The 23,254-nt window shown below is 40.3% G+C and overlaps 1 protein-coding gene across 8 annotated transcripts in view; it reads left to right on the forward strand.

Moving 5' to 3' along the window:
* Window positions 1–23,254, forward strand: part of CHD2 (chromodomain helicase DNA binding protein 2) — a 134,470-nt gene that overhangs the window by 33,367 nt on the left and 77,849 nt on the right. For 7 of the 8 annotated variants that reach the window (XM_073882290.1, XM_025893172.2, XM_073882288.1 and 4 more), the window contains 6 exons: window positions 6,481–6,712; window positions 10,469–10,555; window positions 12,257–12,318; window positions 18,971–19,078; window positions 21,038–21,178; window positions 22,405–22,538. In XM_073882290.1, the coding sequence (XP_073738391.1) occupies window positions 6,481–6,712; window positions 10,469–10,555; window positions 12,257–12,318; window positions 18,971–19,078; window positions 21,038–21,178; window positions 22,405–22,538 (764 nt within the window). The remainder of the gene's footprint in view (window positions 1–6,480; window positions 6,713–10,468; window positions 10,556–12,256; window positions 12,319–18,970; window positions 19,079–21,037; window positions 21,179–22,404; window positions 22,539–23,254) is intronic. The other variant, XM_025893173.2, reaches the window with a different exon arrangement.

Consider the following 23,254-nt stretch of genomic DNA (forward strand, 5'->3'; position numbering starts at 1 on the left):
AGGCTTTCCGCTGAGCAGGGAGCTCGATGTGGGACTTGATCCCAGGACCCTGGGATCATGACCTGAGCCGAAGGCAGATGCCTAACGCCTGAGCCACCCAGGTGCCCTGTACCTGGTGGTCTTTTGTATATCTTCGGAGAAATGTCTCGAGGTCCTTTACTCATTTTTTAATTTTTAAATTCTTTTAAAAAGATTTTATTTATTTGTCAGAGTGAGTGAGTACAAGCAGGGGTAGCTACAGGCAGAAGGAGAAGTGGGCTCCCGGCTGAGCGAGGAGCCCGATGCAGGACTATCCAAGGAACCTGAGATCATGACCTGAGCCACCTAGGCATCCCTAATTTTTTAATTTTTTAAAAAAATATTCTATTTGAGAGAAAGAGGGAAAGCGTGTGCCTTTGTGCATGAGGGGGAAGCAGAATGAAAGGGAGAAGCAGCCTCAATCCCAGGACCCTGAGATCGTGACCTGAGCCGAAGGGAGCCACTTAACTGACAGAGCCATCCCGGTGCCCCATTGATTTGTTAATTTTTAATGTATTTGTTTTTTGCCATTGAGTTGTTAGGAGTTCTTTTCTATATTTTTGATACTACTTATCAGATATATGATTTGCAAATATTTCTTTTCCCTTTTGTAGGTTGTCTTTTCACTTTGTTGGTGGTTTCTTTGGCTGTGCAGAAGCTTTTTAGATGTAGTCCTACTTGAGTTTTTGATTTTGTTGCTGGTACTTGAGATGTCATATCCAAAAAAATCATTACCAATTACTGTTAAGGAGCTTCCTTTCTATGTTTTCATCTGGGAATTTCATGATTTCAGGTCTTAAATTTAAGATTTTAATCTGTTTTACATTAATTTTGTGAGTGGTGGAGGATATGGGTCCAGTTTGATTCTTTTACATGTGGATATCCAGCTAGTCCAGCACCATTTATTGAAGAGACAGTCTTTTCTCTGTTGTTTTCTTGTCAAATATTAGTTGATTGTGTATGCTCGGGTTTATTTCTGGGGTCTCAGTTCTGTTCCACTGATCTATTTTTCTGTTTAAATGCCAGTCCCATACTGTTCTGATGCCTGTAGCTTTATAGTATAGCTTGAAATCAGGAAGTGTGATGCCTCCAACTTTATTCTTTTTTCTCAAAATTATTTTGGCTCTTTGGGGTCTTTTGCAGTTTCTTACAAATTTTAGGATTGCTTTTTCTCCTTCTGTAAAAAATATCATTGAAATCTTGATAGGGATTGTATTGAATCTATAGCTGGCTTTTGGTAATGGTGACATTTTAATAATACTTTTCATACTTATGAACATGGGATACTTTTCCATTTGTGTTGTCTTCTTTTAAGTTTTTATTTTTAAGTAATCTCTACATTCAGGGTGGGGCTTGAACTTAATAACCCTGAGATAGAGTCGCACGTTACACCGGTTGGGCCTGCCAGGCACCTCCCATTTGTGTCATCTTTTATTTTTTTCATTAATGTCTTACAGTTTTCAGAGTAGAGATCTTTCACCTCTTCAGTTAAATGTGTTCCTAAGTGTTTTATGGTTGGTGATGCTATTGTAAATGGGATCAATTTCTTTGTTTCTTTTTCAGAAACTTTTTTAGTGTAGAGAAATAATACTGATTTTTTATGTTAATTTTGCATGCTACAGCGTTCCTGACTTCAAGGATTAGATCTAACAGTGTTTTGTTTGAGTCTTTAGGATTTTCTCCGTATAAAATCATGTCATCTGCAAATAGAGACAACTTTACTTCTTTTTCAGTTATGTTGTATTTCCTTTTCTTGCCTGATTGCTCTAGCTAGGACTTAACAGTACTGTGTTGAATAGGAGAGGTGAGAGTGGGCACACTTGCCTTGTGCCTCATCTGAGAAAAGCTCAGCCTTTTCACCATTGAGTATGACATTAGCTGTGGGAAGGTTTTTTTCTTTTTTTTAAACACTTTGTTTTTTCCTGAATATTATTTTAAGTCTGTTATATTTAATAAGTCATTTATATTTAAAGTCATATTTGACTTGATAGTTTCAGAAATAATTTAAAAAACAGTCTTTCATTCAAATCTTAGCTCATCTTGTGTAGGATTGGGGTACTTCTATCCTTTGCCTTGCATTTGGTTCTTTTGTCTGGATTTATTATCAACCTTTTAAATGTTGAAAAGACTGATACATAATGAACAATTGTGAACTCACCACTCATCTTCAGTCACAAAGCATCATCAATATCATTATGCTCTGATCACATCTGCTTTCCTCAACTCTAGAGGTAAGTACAGTTGTGAATTTGGTGTTTATTTTTTTTGGGGTTTGATTTTCATACTAATTTTTCTTTTTGAAATTACACAAGTAGTTCATCCTATCCATTAGTATACTTCAGATAACTCATCCAACAGAATAAACCACTGTTAACAGTTTGGTGATTAAAATGTATCTATCTATGCTTGGGGCCTGGGTGGCTCATTTGGTTTTCCACTCAGGTCATGATCCCAGGGTCCTGGGATCTAGCCCCGTGTTCAGCGGGGAGCCTGCTTCTCCCTCTCCCTCTGCCTGCGGCTTCCCCTGCTTGTGCTCTCTCTCTGTCAAGTAAATAAATGAAATCTTAAAAAAAAAAATAAAATGTATCTGTGCACATAGATAGGTGTTGATAGAAACATGGTTGTGTTTTTTTCCTTAAAAGCTGTTGTTACATTGTTAGATTTCTAGAGGTCGCTTTCCTACACAAACACAAGTACAAGGCTGCACAAGAAGTCATATACAAGGTTATTTATAGTTTGTTGGTTACAGTGAGCAATTTGGAAATCTAAATATTCTAGTCAAATATAGAAATACGGAAGTATATCAAGGATATTTGTAGCTTATTGGTTAAGAGAACCATTTAAGAATATCCTCAATGTCTCACAAATAGGGGACAGATTAAATAAAATGTAGTGTATGCATATTACGAGGCAGTTAAAGGGAGTGAGGTATCCTACTTATATACATACCTGGATGTGGATCCTGGCATGGGACATTCCCATCACATCTACAGTGATTACTGCTTTTCAGCACAAAATGCTCACAGGATTTCCAGTTGACTGAACTATTCTGGTTATCTTCAGGAGACTAATGCTGCTTTTTGTGGCATTCTGTTCTTTAAGTTGAGAGTTGAATATTTTCTGTCTTGTTGGAATGTTCTGTATTTCATGGAACATCCTATGGTCTTGTGACAGTTTTAGTTGGTGGTGATTGCCAATATGTGATTCTAGCCTTAATCTCTTGTCTGGAGATAATACGCATTATAGTAATTAAAAAACTAAACCATTCATTTTAAAAGGGTTTCAAAAAGATTGCGTATTCTGGCGAAGTCAGGGAATCCCCCTGTCCGTTCTCTAGCATACCAGGCACAGGGAACATCAAAGAAGACAGTTTAGCTCTCAAGTCTGTTGGGGAGGTTGACAAGTGACCAAGTTACTTGCATAGGATGGGACACAAGGGAGGCAAAGAGGCATAGGTGTGAACAGCTGGGGCTTTGGAGTCCGTCCCCCGGCTGGGATGTGTGTCATTGCTAAAAGTGGGGAGAGCCAGTGGAACATGGTGGTTGACTCTCAGATGGAAATGAGGCTGTCCGTTTGAGTTCCCAGTGGCAGTGACGCTGTGGCACAGTATTATGGAAGTACTTAATAGGCACTGAGTTTAGGATTGGAGAGGGCACAAAGAATGTTTTCCTAGAGAAGGTGTAATACCTGAGGCTTCAAGAATTGGAGAGGTAGCTGTCACCAGCAGAGACGGAGGTGAGCAATACTCAGGCTTCCTGTGTGCCCTACAAGTGGTTCAGTAAGGCTGGAGCAGTGGGGGTGAGGGGAAGGAAGGCTGAAGCACTGAGTCTTGAGAACTTGTGGAGGGAGGTTTCACGGGGCACCGAGATTGGATATTCCCAGTGACCAGACGCAGGGTGGCTGGGGGGGAGGTGGGCAGCCAGCTCCTAATCCTCCAGGCCTCTCTAAGCACTCAGGTGCTTTGGCTATGTAAATGGCAGCCTCCAGGTACATTCCTAACACCCTTTCAAGTGGAAAAGGGTTTCTTTCTAAACTCCTCTTGAGGAAGTTCTGGAGCTGTCTCTGTACCTTTAAAACTCTCTGTGATTGAATGGTGGAGGCAAAGGTAATAAATTCCAACTATTGCCATACATTGTGTGGTACTGATTCACTCATGAGCTCTAGCTGGGAAGAACTTTGTGTTAGAAGGGGAACCCGAGCTTAGATGTGAAATTCTGAAAATCCTAATGTTTGGATAAGGCCTTGTCATTTATAGGGTCCTGCTGTCCTGCCTGATGTTTGATGCTCTCATGACCTTGCCAAGGATGGCACAGGTTAAAGAGTGGCACGGTTGTGAGAGAGGAGCTAGGACCGAGACCTGAGCCATGGATGCTGAAGCCTGCACTTTTCACTACACTGTCCAGCCTTCCTCTTTCTTTTCTTTGCCTTGTGACTACCTTACGCTTGGTCACAGGGGGAGAATAAGTGACTTAAGATGCCTTAGTCAGCTGGATTAGTCAGCTTTTACTGTCCAAAGGGCCAAGGAGTCCATATAATGAGGCCTTGGAAGTGTTGAGTCACCTGTTAAAGGGATGCTTGACTGGTTTTGGACATTGTATAACAGGGAAAAGGTTTATTTTCTGAGTCGCTAAGGTTTTGAACCCTTGTGGTAAAATAGAATATGGGCATTAGAACCAGGCTTGGGGGTTGGAATCCCTCTGTCTCAGGTTTGTCATCCTTTTTTTTTTTTTTAGATTTATTTATTTTTACTTAGCGTGCATGTGCGTGTGCAGGTGCACAAGCAGGGGGAGTGGCAGGCAGGGGGACCCGTTTGAGCAGGGAGCCCAGTGCGGAACTTGATCTCAGGACCATGGGATCATGACTTGAGCAGAAGGCAGGTGCTTAACTGACTGAGCTACCCAAGCGTCCCTCCGTTTTCTCATCCTTCACATGGGGATAATAATTCCTAATAGGATTGTTCTGGGTAATAAGCAAGATAATACATACAAAGTCCTTCGAGTAATGCTGGATACCTATTAGATGATTAGGCAATTAATACGTGGTTTTTCCCTTCTTTCCCCTTCCCCAGGCTAGGCTCCCCTGCCCACCTGCCGACGTTCCCCCCCCCCCCCCGATCTCATTGATTCCTTCCTCATCTTAACTAAAAGGCCCCTGTGCTGTAATCTGCTTACTGTGGATCACATGGGATTTGGGGGATCAATCCCAGTTCCCAGTGTACTGCCCTTTCCATCTGTGGACATGTCTGTCAAGTGATAGGCCCTCATTGCTAGCTGGGAAGATAACAGTGGTGATAAATTCTAAGCGTCCCTTCTTTACCCTCTTGGGCTTCATGGTATGTGTCTTTTCTCTCTTGGTGCTAAACTCAAGGCCCCTTCTGTTAAGTTACCGTTAACCCTGGGGTCTGGGTTGCTACTTGCCTCCTCTCCTGTGCTCCAACTCTAAGCAGAAGAGTTGAATGAACTGCCCAGGTCTTTTTTCTGGAGTCCATCCAGTTTAGGTCTTTCCCTTTAAAGTAACTTCACTGCTACCAATGTGCCCCTGAATTGGTTTATACTATACGGGGAGGGCATATTGCCTACTTGGCTCCCAGGATTGATACCCTGTCTTCCCATAGCCTTCTGGCGTTTGTGGCTTCTGCTGTCATCTGCCTACTTAGGTTGCTCTTTCCTGAGGGGTGTTTGGAATGAGGAAGGGGTGGGATGTGTGGTAGCCCGATAGTGGTCTTTTTTGGATTAGGTGTTCACATCAGACTCAGAATGCTCTTTTTATTTTTTTCTGATTAAGTCCACCGGGGCCAGAACTCATTGCTAGAGAATGCAAGGCAGGACCTCTGGTTGGGGTGAATGTGTATTTATTTTCATACCGCTTTCCAGATGAGTCTGATTTGCACCTATTGTTGAGAACCAGTGATTGGATAATTACAACCAGATTGCATTCTTACTCTTTGGGTAACTTTGCCTTGGTTTTGTTTTGTTCTGTATTGGGTTTTTCCTTTGAGTGTGTGTGTATGGGGGTCTGTCTTGAGGAGGGAGAGACTGATACTGAACAAATAAGACTTAGTGGATCCAGACTGGTTGACCTGGTTTCACATCCTGCCTGTGTCATCTTGGGAGACTTGCTTAATTATTTCTGAGCTTTAGTTTTTCCTCATCTGAGTGAAGGGGAAAATAATATCCCTCTTTGGAGTTTTATAAAAGAGCTAACCTATACAAATTAAGTGGTATATGGCATGATCTAAGCACTCAGGAAATGGTAGCTGCTAGGGGTATTGGGAATGATAATAATGACGACATTTGCAATATGAGAATATAAATCTGAATTTGAAGATTTTGATTTTGTATTACCAGAATTATTCTCTGCTATCATTTTACCACTTTTTAAAATACAGATTTATGTGAAATTTTTTAAAAACAGATTTATGCGGCAGTTCTTAAATTTAAAATTTTTTTTTTTTTAATTAAGTCACTCAGCATCTGAAGAAGCTTCCGGTTCAGACTCAGGCAGCCAGTCCGAGAGTGAGCAGGGCAGCGATCCAGGAAGTGGACATGGCAGTGAGTCAAATAGCAGTTCTGAGTCTTCAGAGAGCCAGTCGGAATCTGAAAGTGAGTCGGCGGGTTCCAAATCCCAGCCAGTCCTTCCAGAAGCTAAAGAAAAGCCAGCCTCTAAGAAGGAACGGATAGCTGATGTGAAGAAGGTATCTACCTTTGCTATACAGTGAAAATGTGCTGCTAGCTAGGACAAACTAGCAGACCTTTGTTTCCCATGGAAAACTCATTAGTGGATCTGGATAATGAAAACTATAGCTACCTTTTGTAATAATCTACTGCCTATGGATATAAACAGGGACTGCTTTCTCTTCTGCTTTTTGATATAGTAGACATAGGGCCATAAGGAAAATAATTACATGAACCGTCAAATTACAAGGCAAAAAGGCAAATTTTTATAATTTTCTTTTTTTTTTTTTAGAGCAAGTGAGTGGCAGTGGGGAAGGGCAAAGGGAGAGGGAGAGAGAGAATCTTAAGCAGGCTCCATGCCCAGCACGGAACCCGACACTGGGCTCAATCTCACAACCTTGAGATCATGACCTGAGTTGAGATCAAGAGTCGGATGGTTAACCAACTGAGCCACCTAGGCACCCCTATAGTTTTGGTTTTTAACATTTTAGTAGTCAATACTGAACAGTACCAGAGAGAATTACTGACATGATTATGGAATGCAGTTGTAAAGCTTAGTGATGGATGATAACAATTCAAGAATAAGGGCAGTTTTTCTTATCTGAAGGATGGAAGAGAAATACTCATAGGAAAAAAAGTATCTGCATCTAGGCAGTGTAGGTATGGTTCACTTAACAGAGGAGAGTCTCCTAGCAAAGAATGCAAAAAGGCAAAAATTCAAGTGCATAGTGTGCTCTCTTTGATGCACAAACTTTGGAGTGCATTCCTTTTGGGGAAAAATTAATGACTTGGCCTAATTACAAGAATGCAGCTGATCTTTTAAAATTCCGTTTTGAGACAATTGTGTTTCAGTCACTGAAAATAGAAAAGAATATTCTTTTAGAAATTTAAAGATAAAATGCCTTAATGAAATTAAAAGCTTTATGCTAAATCCATTTTTATTTTCTAAGATAGAAATCTTCATCTAAGCCCTGAGATTTTTGTAGTAGTACAATTTTAAATTACCTGCAGGTTCTGCGGAATAGCTTCAACAGATGCTTCAACAGATGTGCTGTGAGGGATAGGAAAATGAAAGCTGTCCTTGCTACTTTAGTCAACAGGGGAGTGACTTTCAGACACTCATGTACTGTACCGTGTTCCCAGCTCAGTGTGTTTGTGGACCTTTCATAAGAAGGAATTCGAGAAGACCCTGCGTGTAGAAGCTCCTCTTAGAGATTTTGCTCTGAGTATCACTAAACTCAGAAACTTACTACCCAGGCTTGTAGCAGAAGGCTTTGCTTGGCAATCTTCAGAGTGTAAATGTCAGAGCCTGGTTTCCTCTACATCTGGATCAGGTGCTCTTTTCAGAACACCACCACACACTTTTGAAGGAAGTATAGTGGGTGGAAAAAGTGTGGATATAACTTTCATCTGTGCAGTGAAGAGTTCTTTACTTGCAGAGATGAAAGGAAACCATAGAAACCATTACTTAACATAGTGTCTAAAACTTGACTGAAATTGTGTCGATCAGGATTCACAGCGGTTAAGTCTTAAGACCTTATATATTTAATCCTATATAAAAAAAATAAAAAGGAACAAAGAAGGGAAATCATTACTAAGACTGAATTTCAAAATAGAAGTACAGCTTCAGGCAGAAATATTAAAATATACTTTCAAAGTTAAGGCAGTCAATTCCAAGAAGTTAAATAATAAGGTTAACTCGTGGATGGGTGTACTAACCAGTTAGAATGATTGGATTGTGATTTTAATGATACTATTCTAAAATGAGAACTTCTGCGGAAGACTCTTTGTTTTCTGTATACACATCCCTTTACATGGTAGCTTTTTTACTGAAGGGTTGAATTAGATATTGTAGCCCTCAAGAGGACAGAGATGAACTCAGGATGATGTTAATGTGTATACATTACAGTATATCCTGTAATACAGTCCCAGCAGTTGAGCTTGGATGCCTAATATTTTAAAACGATAAAACTGATTCGTGGTCTTTTAAATGATTTAGCCATCCCAGTTTATAAAAAGCTCCTTAAATACTTGTGCTGAGTAAAGAAATTTCATAGCTCTAGCAGAAGTCCAAAAAGGGGTCAGGGTCGAGGTCGGGGTTGTCATGACTAGAGTAAACCTTTTTGTCCCCCTTCCTTTCTCTTCCAGATTTGTTCAGTGTTCTGCTGCCTCTGTCACCTAGATTTCCTGCTACTTGGTTATTCCTAACTCTTTCTGGTTGGACTTTTTGTCCTCTCGACTCTGAGATTATTTTAAGGCCATTATGGATTTGTCACCTTTATAAACTGAGAACACTGGATTATATGATTAAATTGGATTCTTGTTCTAAAATGCTTTTTCCTGGAACATTTTGCTTGTTTTCTTTGGAGGCCTTGGTTTTCTTCAGCTTACTTGACTTTTTTTTTTTTTTTTTAAGGCACTTTGGTAATATCCTCCCTTGCCTTAGTGACATTCTGTTTTTCTGAGTTGTCTTTCACCGATTTTGTCTTTTTTGGGGTCCACTTTCCACACACTTCATGAGTCTCAGCCAGTGGCTTCTCGTCTGGCCTCACTTTCTAAATATTTTCATGACATTTGCTGTTACCTGTATTTTGAAAACAAACCCACATTTCTAATCTTGGCTCTCAGGCATTTCTTCTACATGTTTATTAACTTCCTCATTTCAGTGTTCCACAGTCTGTCCAAATTCATTTTGCCTCTGTGTGACTGATTTCATTAAAAGAACACATGATATACTTGGTGGTAGTTACCTGTGGGAAGGAGAGTGAGATTGGGGGTTATAGACTCTCATTGTTAGAGGTTGGCGGGGCCTTTTACATTTTTTCTGTAGATTTGTTGATTTGAGTCTTTCTATAAGATGATGTTGGTATATTGTCAAAAATAGCCCTTTCTCCTCAACTAAACTCTCCTTTCTTCTTTCTCTCTCTCTTTCTTCCTTCCTTCCTTCCTTCCTGGTGCAAAAAGATGGTTTTAGGAAAGTACGAGAGTAGGACCCATGGGCAGAAAGAGCTGCCTACTTATTTAAAGATTTTATTTAAGTAATCTGTACAAGCAACATAGAGCTTGAACTTAGAACCCTGAGATCAAGAGTTGCATGTGAACGAGCCAGCCAGGTGTCCCTACTTTTTTTTTTTTTTGGATCACTAGTGAGGATTGTTACTAAAAATCAAGTCCCAAAAATCAAGCAAAGGGTAACTACTGTTGGAGAATAACATGGAATGTTCCAGAGAAAGAGTGGCAGTGGTGCTCGTTCTGGGAACTTCTAGCTAAGTGTCAGAAATGCCCAATATGTGTGCTTCTGGCATGTTATGCATCCTGAGGAATTTAAAGAAATAGACAAATGCCCTGATTCTTATTTAATTAGACATGTTGGGGCCCTGCTTGTTTTTTGAGTTCCCAGATGGGTCAGTGTGCAGTCACAGCTGAAACTGGAAAGGATGAGGGACTTAAAATTCATCAGTGAAGACTTTGTCTTTAGTGGAAGCCTTACCGTGTTACTTAACTGTAAGTTTATATTTTAATGACGAGTAATCAGTGTGCCATGTAGCTTTAAGAGTCATTCAGTAAAGTAGAGGCGTTGTTAAACTTCACTGTGTTCCAGGATAATACAAATGGTACTTTATTATCCTAAACAAAGTTAATACAAAACAACCCTTTTGATATTTAGTTACTTGAATTTTCTTAGGTGGAGATACATGTTCCAGTAAGGAAAATAGTAAATGGGGGATTGGAGGATCAAGAGTAAAGGATTCACACACGGTCTGTTAATTTTACAGATGTGGGAAGAATATCCTGATGTTTATGGGGTTAGGCGGTCAAACCGAAGCAGACAAGAACCATCACGATTTAATATTAAGGAGGAGGTAAGAAAAAGAAATGCTTTAAGGGGATACATTTAAACTCCTTACCTTTCCTCACCCTTTTCGACTCTGGTGTGTGTGTACCCGTCTGCATGACTGGGCTTTATGTCTGAGAGTTAAGTGACTCTAATGCGAGCTCTCTCAACCTAGAACCACAAGGAAAACCACAGGTGGCTTTTACAGAAGTTTACCGGGAAGATTGTGTCGTAATGAATGTTTTAGTAGAGTGTTAGAGTATTATACAGAATTGCCCTCACATTTTTATTTTCATTTTTTTTAATGTTTCTGGATTTCAAGTGAAATTGATTATTGCAAGACGTTTACCTTTTAAAATACCTAGTTTCTAAATCTAGATTTTGTCAAATGAGTCACTTGCTTGGTAAATGTAATAGTGGACGTAGTTTCAGATTTATTTTCTGAGAAAGGAAGGAGAGTTTGTTTAACTTAAGTAATGTGTTTTAACTAATTTAAATTTGCTTTCCGTTTTTAGTGTGCAGTATAAAATACTTCACACGTATTTACTCTGATCTAATTGTGAGAGATTGAACAGATTGGTGATTTTTAAAAATTGGTATTATGTACTGGGTTCTGTTGTTTCTATAGCATCAGACTTTTCTCACCTTTCTCAGTTCGTTTGGTATTTTTGTCAATTCTTACCTCTATATTAGGCTTATAGACTGCATTCTGAAGAGATGCTCTTGTGTGTCTCAGTGAAATGCCCTTCCTGCATTCTTAGGAGGACTTTGCTGTTCTTAACTATGTAACATCCTTTTGAACAAAGTTAAATATTAATATCCAGAGGTTAATGAGTTGGGGGTGGGATTTTGGTAAATGTACTATACAGATCTAATTGACTGTAATGTCCATATTGCCTTCATGGTGTTTTCTTTTGAATGACCTCTGAGCTGGTTTACCTTAGCCTTCTTTTTCCTTGATGTCTAGGACTAGGTTCCGGAGCCATGTTGGTTACAACCAGTCACATAGTTGTGTCACTCTTTTCCTCTTTTGTATATAAATTAACATATTCTTGGTAGGGCACAGGACTAACAGCAATAGGAATATTTGCCAATTTGCCTAACTTTGGGGGAAAAGAGCTGTTCAGATGTTTTTGACCATAAACTTCCCTTGGCCTAGTGCTATCAGCAGAGCACTGTTGGCTCGTGATTGAACGTGCTCTTTAATGAGTCTAAAATGGAATAGATCAGTAGGTCACCACCTTTAATGGCACACTAAATGTTGTGGCATTTTCACATGATATTCTAGATCTGCAGTATCCATATGGTTGCGACTAACATGTAGCTTTTAAAATTCGTATTAAAGTCCAGTTAAAGGAAAGATTCTGTTCCTTAGTCGCACTAGGCACATTTCAGGGGCTCAGCAGTCCCACGTGGCTGCTGGCTACTAGATTGGATCCTGCAGATACAGAACATTTCTGTCATCACAGAGAATTTTATTGGACCGCGCCCTTGTAGAAGTCAAGCCGAGAGAAATATTTCCTGGTGTTAGAGGTAACCCCATTATAATAAATGAATTAATTTTCAAAGGAAAAGAAGAGTGAGCACCACCAAACACAGGTTTCTTTTGTCTGAAAGCTCATATTGAATAATGTTATTATGGAGCAGATTGTTGAACCAGGGGGTCGTGTCGTCCCTAAGAACTGTGAATTAAAGTCTGTGATCATTTCTCCCCCCCCACACACTGAAGGCAAGTAGCGGGTCTGAGAGTGGGAGCCCAAAAAGAAGAGGCCAGAGGCAGCTGAAGAAACAGTAAGTCTTTCATGGGGCACGTACTTCACCCAGGGTTTTTGAGCACATCCACTTCTGTGGCACTGCCTTTGCTGTGCGGTAGTCCACCCCGGGTCCCAGAGTCTGCTGCCCCTCTTGCTGTCGTGGGCCACTGTCCACTGTGCCCCGCTACTTCGGCAGCCCTCGAAGCTCAGAGACCCCGTCTTGTATGTGTCCCACATGGGCTGGGCTACAGCTTGTCCCACCTGGTTAGCCCATTAGCCCAGTTGTGGTTTTCTTTAAAATGTGCACAAATTCTGTTCTGGTTGAACAAGGAACAAATGTAGATTGGCTTTTTTTCCTTTTCATGTGTTCTTTATGTGGGTGTGGCAAAATTATATTGGCTGGACTGGACACCCAATGTAGTATGAAATTTGACACTGTTGTTACTGTATAATTTTAATACTGCAGTTCACAAGCCAGAAAATTTTAATTCTTGGGCTTATGTGAAATTCCTTTAGGACATAGATTATATATTCATTATATTTAAAATTTACAAATTCTACTTATGGTGAAAAAATATTTTATTTATTTATTTATTTATTTATTTATTTATTTATTTATTTTAGAATTTAAAAATCATCCTTGGGAGGGGGTCTGGATCTCCTTGACAATCTGTATTCTACAGCCCATCTCCTTGGGGCTGCATTTGAAAATACAGATATTGAAAACCTGGCAGACAAATTCAGGGGTTTCTCATGGTAAATAGTTGTCCATGGTGCCTATTAAAATAGAACCCCAGTTATATATATTCTCTGTCCTAAAATATTAGTATTCCTTAATAACTATTTGGCCTAAGGCAAAGGAGTTAGAATTATTTAAACCTGTTTTCTCATTTCCAAAACTCTTAACAGGGTTGCTGGAAACTGTGCTAGGAAAAGTTAAGGTATTTAGTATGGCCCTCCCCAGAGCACATCCAATTTTCATTTGTGTTTTAAATACTTAGAGTTGGAGGAAAAACTTTAGGCAAGCCTTCTGTACTTCTTGGCATCTTAGAAGGCTTTTGTTCTACTTCAGTCCTATGGCCTGCTTGGGAAGCTATTCTGGGTCTAATGGCCTTTTGGGGGCCTTTGGGAAGTCCATGCACGTGGTCTTTTCTCCACCATTTAGCTATGTTCTTCTGGTCTGTTGACTGGGATCTAAATGGTGCTGTGCTTGAAAACCTGTGCAGAAACCCACTGGCGCCTGTAGTTATTTCCTTCTGTCAATCCTGAGAGTTCTCTAAAGTTGACAGCCCTCAGAGGCCTTCCTTCTGCTGAGTAGAACTAAGGTTCCTTGTAGGCGGGTGTATCTTCTGTAAGGCTGCTTCCCCACCCCAGGCTCTTCCTTAGGAACTTTTGAGAGCTGTGGAGTTCCCCATCATGCTTGTTTGTTTGGGGGCACTGGGCTAGCCTCACTTCCTGCCATCCTTTGGGCAGCAGGTGAGTACTGGGGCTTATGGGGAGCTCTTCTCTTGAGTCAGTTTAATTAGTAGGATTAATTGGAGGAGGTGCTACAGCTGTTAAGACTCAAATTGGAAGGCACAGCACTAAAGGGGGCCCTCTGTGATCTGAGCAAGCTTAACAGAACCTAGTGTGTGGGCACATGGATTTCAGAATTGAGAGACTCAAAGAGTGGAAATTTTGAAATATTAGCACAGGGAAATGCTTTTCTGAAACCCTTCAGACTGTACCACAGATTTTGAAGTTTTTTAAAAGGAGCTATTTTTATTAACTTTTCTTTTTAATTCAAACTTAAAAAAAGTTATAAGAATAAAAATAGTACAAGGAATGCCTGTGTACCCAGATTTGCCATTGGTTACTACTTTTCTTTTTTTTTTTTAAAGATTTATCTATTTATTTGACAGAGAGAGACAGTGAGAGAGGGAACACAAGCAGGGGGAGTGGGAGAGGGAGAAGCAGGCATCCCGTGGAACAGGGAGTCCGATGTGGGGCTTTATCCCAGGACCCTGGGATCATGACCTGAGCCGAAGGCAGATGCTTAATGACTGAGCCACCCAGGCGCCCCACTGGTTACTACTTTCACCCCATTTGCTTTATTGTTGTGGGTGCTTTCTTTGTATATATTAATATATGCATGCACGTAATATTTTTTCTGAACCATTTAAGACTAAGATTGACACACATCATGGCCTTTTACTCCTAAATACTGAAGTGTGGATTTCCTAAGAAGAAGAATACTCTTATTTTTTTTTAAGATTTTTTTTTTTTTATTTATTTGAGAGAGAGAGATAGCGAGAGAGAGAGAGCACAAGCTTCAGGGAGTGGGAGAAGCAGGCTTCTTGCGGAGCAGGGAGCCCGATGCAGGGCTCCATCCCAGGACCCTGGGATCATGACCTGAGCCAAAGACAGACGCTTAACCATCTGAGCCACCCAGGCGCCCCGAAGAATACTCTATTTCATAAGTACAGGGTAGTTTTAATATAAATAGGTTTAAGATTGCTAAAATACTTTTGTCTAATTCATATTCCCATTTTGTCAATTGACCCAAAAATATCTTAAAACATTTCCTACCTCCACTGCAGGGTCCCTTCTAGGGTTAGATACTGTATGAGTAGTCAGGTTTCTTTAGAGCACTTTCACAGTGCTTTCACACTTCTTTGCTTTTTTGACTTTGGCATTTTTAAAGAATAGAGTCTCACAAGGGACTAACTCTCCCCAGAGTCATAATGTGAATTAGCATTTTAAAAATTTAGAAGTTATACAGTGTAATGCTTCTGTACAATATTGAAAACATTTTTCAAGTTTGTTGGCAACGTTAAAAATTTGAGAAATGGTGCTCAAGAATCCAGATTTCTAGCTGCTTTTGAGAAAAATCTGTCAGTGCTGACCGCTGTAACAGTGGTCTTTTTAACCTGATGGACTCGGGGTTCTCCATTTGATCCCATTTACAGTCCTTACCTGGCCCAGTGGATATTTGAGATTGTAACCCCTGACCTAGTCATATAAACTAATAAAATTTTTGTGTTTAACTCACTCCTATTTTGATAACTGAACTGTGTTCCATGCCGTACTTACTAATGTTGTCCAAATTTGTGAAATGTATGGGATTTTTGCTGACTTGTTATGGTCCCATCAGTGCTTCAAACCACTCTAGAATGGTTCCAGAACCTTTTCTCCCAACTGTAATTAAAAAAAAAAATGTGTTAGCTATAAATCACTTGAAGTTTTTCTCCTGTGACCATAGTTATTTTTTTCTTTCCAGTGCTTTGAGTTGGAACTCGATCACAAACTCGTGACATAGTGGAGGAGAATCTGTTAGCCCCAGATTTTCCTCCTTCATTGCAATTTGCTCCTGAAAGGTGTTCTCTCTGGGAAAATGTACTAAAAATAAATGAAGTTTAAACAGCTCTTTCCTTTTTTTCCTCACCTGCCTTCTACAGTAGAGGAGAAAGAGATCCCTTTCTTTGGGTCTTAGAGATACTTAGTAGGAACCCTCAGTGACTCTTGGCCAGAGTTCAGGCCTGTTTTATTTGCAAAGGAATTTTGTTCATTCCCTCCTTCATAGATTTGATTTGTGTCTCAGGGTTTGTGTTCTGCCAAACACCTTTTTCCAGTAAAGGAAGAAAACTACACCTAGTTAGCTTGCATTCTGATTTTTTCATGTCTATTTACATTGCCTTGGGGCCTTAGTGGCCAAATCTTAGTATTTTTCTCCCCAGTTCCCAAAATTTTGGTAAAAAACATTCTGTTGATTCCCTCTTAGGGAATCCCGCTGATGCCCTCTTAGAGCTGGATCTGGCAATTCAAGTCTCCTTTGACGTGTAAAAATTTTTTTAATCACAATCTTTTATTTATTTATGTTTAAAGATTTTATTTATCAGAGAGAGCACAAGCAGGGGATGCTGCAGAGGGAATGGAGAAGCAGGCTCCCTGCTGACCTAGGAGCCCGATGCGGGACTCAATCCCAGGACCCTGGGATCATGACCAGAGCTGAAGGCAGACACTTAACTGACTGAGCCACCCAGGCATCCCAATCACAATCTATATTTTAGACAATTTCTCATTGTAGCCTGACTTTTAATATATGGCTTAGTCAGGGAGTCCTCCTCCTAAAATTTGCATTATCTATAAGACACCAGTGCTCTAGGAGAGCCCTTGACATCTATAAGGTTGGGAAGTAATAGTAATCGTTTTGTAACTGATCACTCTTCTCACCTCCTCTTTATGCAAGGTGACTTAGTGTCACTGATCCTAACTTCTCCCCCTGTTCTTGAAAGTTAAAATAAAATTTAAAATAGGGGCACCTGGGTAGCTCAGGAGTTAAGCATCTGCCTTCGGCTCGGGTCGTGATCCTGGGGTCCTGGGATGGAGCCCCGCATTGGGCTCCCTGCTCGGCGGGGAACCTGCTTCTCCCTCTCCCACTCCCCCTGCTTATGTTCCCTCTCTTGTTGTGTCTCTCTCTGTCAAATAAATAAATAAAATCTTTAAAAAGTTTTTTAAAAATAATCTAGCAAATTTCAAATACTTGTACAGACTAACTCATTTAGGCCTTTTAAGCCTTCAGTTGTTCAGATCCTCCCAGAATGTGTAAGCTTGGCTTTTCCTGATTCTGTGGTCTTCAGCGGGTTATGATTGAGAGGAGGAAGGCTGGAGGTTTGATAAAAAATGCCAAACAGCTTGTTCTCAACTGGGCTTTAGTTTCCTTCTCTAGGAGGAGACCTTTGGGCCAGTTGTTTTGCTCCGTTTTTGTACATTCTCATACTGGAAGATTCTGAGTCTTCCTGGTTGTCCAGAAGTCTATACACCTGCAGTTTAACTGGAAAACTCAAGCCTCAACACTGATTCTGTCAAGTTGACTGCCATTTTAGTCTCTCAGAGTTGTAGAAGTGGATTCCTTAGCTGCCCTGATTGAGATTCTCAGTTCCTGTGGAGTTATGTAAATTATAACTAATATTTGACTGTGGATCTTTCTCATCTGATCTTCTCTCCCTTACATCTTAGTTTGTGTTCTTTCAAGCTTCTTTCCTGTGAAACCACATCTCCAGTTTGACTATGTGAGCCCTTTCCAGGGGGTAAACTGTTCTGAACTTGGTCCAAGGAAGAGCACAGCCTCATGTGCCAATCTCCCCTGGAGATGCCTGGAGACATCTTCCTTCGTGGCCATCCCCTTCTATTCCTTTGATTCCTTAGCAAATGTTTATTGTACTAAGTTCTAGGGAAGGAGACTAAGGTGCCCAGAGTGTAGTTAGATGTAGGAGGTCTTTGTTTAAAAGAGAGAAAGAAGGATATTAGGCAATATTAATAGGACTTAGTGTCTTAGCAGTCTGCTTCCAGAAAGTACCCTACCTGTTTGTTAGACTGATAGGGTTCATTCTTAATTATTTATTTATTTAACAAAGGAGTATCTCCCTCCATTTGCTTGCCTTTGTGCTAAGCTGTGGTACAAAGATGAACAGAAGTGGCCCTGCCCAGAAGCAATCACCTACGCCAAGGGAAATGGATATGAAACAAACAGTGCCGTGGAGCTGGAGTAATGTGCATGGAAGTGCTCTGCTGCCTGTTCATGCTTCCTAGAGTCTCTACTCACTCAGGAGTAGGGTAGCTCTTCCACTTTCTAGGAAGATTCTTAGGAATTGGTAGATAAGCTGCCTTCTTGCAAAAAGCTTCCTTTATTCCTTTGACCTATTCTCCTATGAAGAATGTTGACTTAACTTTGTGATTCTCTGATAGTTGTCTTTAAAATAACTTATTTCCTGGTCACAGACCCAGAGACACAGTGGTGATTGTTTTGTCAAACCTCAGATACTTGCCTGTGAGTTTAGTGTGTGTGGTTTTTTTTTTTTTTTTCCCCCTGGATATTTCATGCCCGGTGGCTATATGTTCTTCCTTCTTTCCTAGAAATGAGCCTAAGTCCCGTATTTGGTATTTAAACCTAAAAAGGGCTGGGGTGGTAGGAGAGACCTATAAGATATGGCTCTTTAAAGCATATGGCTCTTTAAAGCCTTCTAAGATCTCAAGGAGCAGAGGAACACCTACTGTATCTAATAATTATTAAAAACTACATTGAACAGATTATCTGGTGGTAGATTTATCAGTGAAAAATAATTTTAGGAACTGTTTCATCAAATATATTCTAAAGATGTTAAAATAACTAGTATAGTAGTTCTAGAATGAGTCTAACCAATATTAGCATCACCTTTGAATTTGTTAAGATTCAGATATTTAGGCCTCTTATTAGACTTGCTGAATCAGAAACTGTGGCTGTGGCCCAGAAATTTCTTTTAGTAAGTCCTTTAGGTAGTTCTGATCATCTTAAATATGAGAAGCACTAGTCTAGTATATATTACAGCTTCAATCTGTTCAATGATAGTAGTAAATAAAAATAGATTATGAGAGATTTAACAGCTTTTTTTTCCCCCAGAATAGTTTAAGAAATACTTCCTTAGTTTCCATTTTCATTTATTTTTGTCACCAGAGAAAACATAGGAATAGATACTACACAGTCCAGGAAGGAACACAGCCAAAATTTAAATGAAGCTAGAATAAACCTTTTTTAGCCATAATGCCTAAAATATACATGTTCTGCCTTTTGGAGAATCTGATTGAAATTGGTTTTGTCAGATTCTTCAAGCTTAAACAATCTTGAGGAGTTCTTCTAGAAAAAAATCATTTTGCTTTGCTTTTGATCACAGAGAAAAATGGAAACGGGAGCCTTCAGAAGATGAACAGGAACAAGGCACCAGTGCAGAGAGCGAACCAGAGCAAAAAAAAGTGAAAGCCAGAAGACCTGTCCCCAGAAGGTGCAGTGTTTGCTTGAACATCTCTGCTCTGGTGGCACTTAATTTCTGTTAGGTGGAGAAGGATGATGCAGTGCTAGAACGACAGCCTTGATTGTTGGGATACGACATGTTGTGATTCTGGGCTTTCACTTCTTGCCAGGCTACCTTGTTAGCAAGTGATTAGATGATGGGGACGCTCACGTTTGACTATTTGTATCGTATGTCACGCAGAACAAAGCTTCTGTTTCGTAACCCCATGGCGTGCTAGTTAGGAGGGGTGGACATGTTTTCTGCTTTTATAAAAGGCTCCCTGTGTATTTGAATAGTGTACAGGCTGTTTTTGGGAGAGGTAATTCCTAAGTTTAAAACACTGCCTGTTGAAAGCAGGCTTCACTGTTTATTACCTTGGTCTTAGAATCTAACATTAAGCAGAGAATCTGTGCAGAGAAGGAAGCAAGCCGAGGTGGCAGGAAACTTTGGTTTCTGGTCAGATGTCTGGCAACAGAGGTACTGGTATTGGATAAAGGAAGGCAGGAGGTAGAGAGAGATTGCAGGGAAGTGTACCTTGTTGCGTAGGATGGGGTTGACAAACTACTGCCCACTATATCCCACCAGCTATTTCAGTATGGCCTGCAAGCTAAGTATAGCTTTTATAGATAAACATTTATAGTTTGATGATTGGGAACACTAAATTTGAACCTTAATTAAGTGAAATGTTATTCCTACAAAAAGAATTCTGTTCTTTTCATTAGATGTGTATCACAAAAAGTGTATTGAGTGATGATTATTTTGAGTGTTGTCAATAAAAATTGTGTGAAAATTTATTTTCCCATGTTATGTCAGTGCCTGTGTAGTGGCCTCAATTTTGCTTCTTGTCTGGAAAAGCCAGAAATATTTATGCTCTGGCCATTTGCAGCAAAACATTTGCCTACCTGTGACTTAGGACATTGTACACCAGCCCCCACCCCAGCAGGGAAATTCATCATCTGAGTTTGGTCTCCTTTTGTCCAAGTTTAAGCTCACAGGACTGGGAAGCCACTTCAGCTTTCTCTTCCAGAGCTTACTCGTCATTTATTGAATCCCTGGTCACCTGTCTGTGTAGTTTTGGTAATGGAAGGTACAAGAGGAACAGACAGGATTGTGGGTTTCCATCTCCCTCTTTGTCCTTTTACCTTTATACCATGGGTAGCGTATTTGGGGATTTCCTTCCGGGAGTGCCCAGGCTATGGCCCTTGGTCCTGGCTGTGCATGGGAGTCACGCATGGGACTGTTTCCTCAGCCTGTTCCGCTGGTGTGTGGCAGGGTGCGCGCACTCTTAGGTTGTCTTCCAGGTATATTATGTAACAAAAATACATGTGTAGTGATTTCTTGTCCTTTGCTCCTTTTATATAGGTAGCATTTCATGTGTCTTGTTCTGCATTTTTTCTTTCATTCTCTTGGAAATCTTTTCCTATCAGTACATGGAAAAGTTCTGCTTTTTGGGGGGGGGGCTACCTACCTAGTATTCTGTTCAAGAACTGATTCCCAGTTGATGAAGACTTAGCATTTTTCTAATTTTTTGTTACTGTAAACCATACTAGGGTAAATACCTTATTATGCCTGTATTTGTATGTATCTAAGCAATTCCCAGAAGTAAAATTGTTAAACATTTGTGAGTTGGGCGAGGTACCATCAGCAACATGTTGCATGTGTATTTTTATGTCCGGTAACCTTGAAGAACAGTTGAGAACCAATGTCTGAGAATCCACTGTGTCTCCTGTATGTGATTGAGGATTCTCAGCATTAGAAACACTTTCATGTTGAAAATGCAAATTTTCTAGTCAGTTAGAATCTCAGCAATTGGGACCCAGGAATATAAATTTCTGACACTCCCCAGGTTAATTCATGTGTGTACTGCTGCTCTGGGAAATTATAAAGATTTGAAATAAACACCAACGGATAGAGTGAAAACTTTGCCATTTTTTTCTCTTCTCATTTTAGAACAGTGCCCAAAGCTCGTGTTAAAAAGCAGCCTAAGACTCAGCGTGGAAAGAGGAAAAGGCAGGATTCTTCTGATGACGATGATGAAGATGACGAAGCTCCTAAAAGGCAGACTCGTCGCAGAGCGGCTAAAAATGTTAGGTGGGTGATGCCCCAGAAGTCTTTCATTAGTCTGAGGGTGATAGTGTAGTTGGTTTGAACTTGGCCCTGGTAAGTCCAGGATGTTGCATCTGATAGGCAAAAGTAATGACCCGGGTCTGGAGGCTGTGCTCAGAAATCTGATCAAAGTTCTTGCAGAAGGAATGGTGTGGGCCAGTGGGAATGTGTAAGGCATAGCAGTGGCTCATTTCAGGCCTTCGTTCCTGGAAAGAAAACTGCTTCAGGTTGATGTTCTATCGAGATGACTTAGTGATACTGTCTTCATTTCATAATCATCCTTTCTCAGGAAAGATGTTTGGATTGTATTCTTACTTCTAAATCACTCCTTTAATCAGATTCTCCTGGGGATCAGATTACATATTCGGGCGTGATAGTTTACTAATAGGATATGAAGCACTAACAGGAAATAAAATAGAGGAAGGGACACATGCAAACATCAGTATTTTACTTTATATGAGTCGAAGGGCATTTCATTTTCTTTTAGAGGATACACAGGTTTCTTCTGGTCTACTTAAAGATGGTGAAGCTAACTCCTGGAGATAGATACTAACCTATCCCTTTGTCCAGTTAATGATTCCACAGCTAGGACTAGGCGCTGAGTATGCCAACGTATAGTTCGGCACTTTTTCCTCCTGCAGCTGTTGTACATTCAATAGTGTGTTTTTCTCTCATGTGACTCCCAAACCATTATTTGTCTATATATGGTGGGAGGTGACATTTTAGTATTTTATTACCAGGAAGTATGTTAGTGGAAGTTTTCAGCAGTTTGAGAATACTTAAATTTCATATTCTTGTCATCAGGAGACAAACTATCCGGTTCAAACATTTAGTCTTAGACATACTGCTTCCTTTTTGCTTAATGAAACAGTAACTGTTTTTTCATTTATTGTGCATTTTCTTTGTAGTTGTTCCCTTGTTTATATAGTCATGATCTCATGTCACCAAACAAAAGCATAGCTGTGTCCTTGGAGTTGTGTGTGTCTTGCTTACACAAATCACTACAAGTGTAGTCTGTTTTTATTTTGAACTGTGAGTAAGCCTTCCTGCTGTTCTCTATGGACAGGCATTATTACTTAGGAGAAAAAAGAACTTTGAGCCCACTTTAGCTGATGTTAAAACAACATGTTGGAGCCAAAAGTGTGGTTCTTTGATGATGTTCTGTTTGGTGGTGTTTAAGGCTCCTTTATCCAGCACTCTTGTTCATGCAGTTACAAGGAAGACGATGACTTTGAGACAGACTCCGACGACCTCATTGAAATGACTGGGGAAGGAGCCGACGAGCAGCAGGATAACAGCGAAACTATTGAGAAGGTCCTAGACTCGAGGCTGGGAAAGAAAGGAGGTGTGTGTCTACGGGAAGCAAATTTCTTCTATCTGCTCAGCAAGGCGCAAGTTTTCTGTATTTCAGCTCTAAGATGATGAATTTCAGTCCATGCTCACATTGGTTGTGAAATGTGGATGTTTGTCTTGTTTTTGCTTTTTCAAGTTTTTTTTAATTCCAGTTAGTTAACACACAGTGTAATACTAGTTTCAGGTGTACAGTACAGTGATTCCACACCTCCATCTACACCCGGTGCTCATCACGGCAAATGCACTCCTTCATCCCCATCACCTCTCCTCCCCCTACCTCTGCTCTGGGGACCATCAGCTTGTTCTCTACAATTAAAAATCTGTTTTCTGGTTCACACCCCGCCCCCCATGTCCACCTGTTTTGTTTCTTAAACTCCACATGAGTGAAGTTACATGGTATTTGTCGCTCTCTGACTTATTTCACTGAGCATGATACTCTAGATCCATCCATGTTGTTGCAAATGGCAAGATTTCATTCTTTTTTTGGCTGAGTAATATTCCATCATCTTTATCCATTCATCTGTCAGTGGACATTTGGACTCCTTCCATAATTTGGCTGCTGCTGATAGTGCTGCTATAAACATTGGGGTGCAGGTGCCCCTTCGAATCAGTATTTTTATATCCTTTGGATAAATACCTAGTAGTGCAATTGCTGGATCGTAGGGTAGCTCTATTTTTAACTTTTTGAGGAACCTCCATACTGTTTTC

This window comes from Callorhinus ursinus, unplaced genomic scaffold (assembly GCF_003265705.2).
Source record: "Callorhinus ursinus isolate GAN/ISIS: 27379988/994484 unplaced genomic scaffold, GSC_fseal_2.0 scaffold45, whole genome shotgun sequence".
NCBI classification, from domain to species: Eukaryota; Metazoa; Chordata; class Mammalia; order Carnivora; family Otariidae; genus Callorhinus; species Callorhinus ursinus.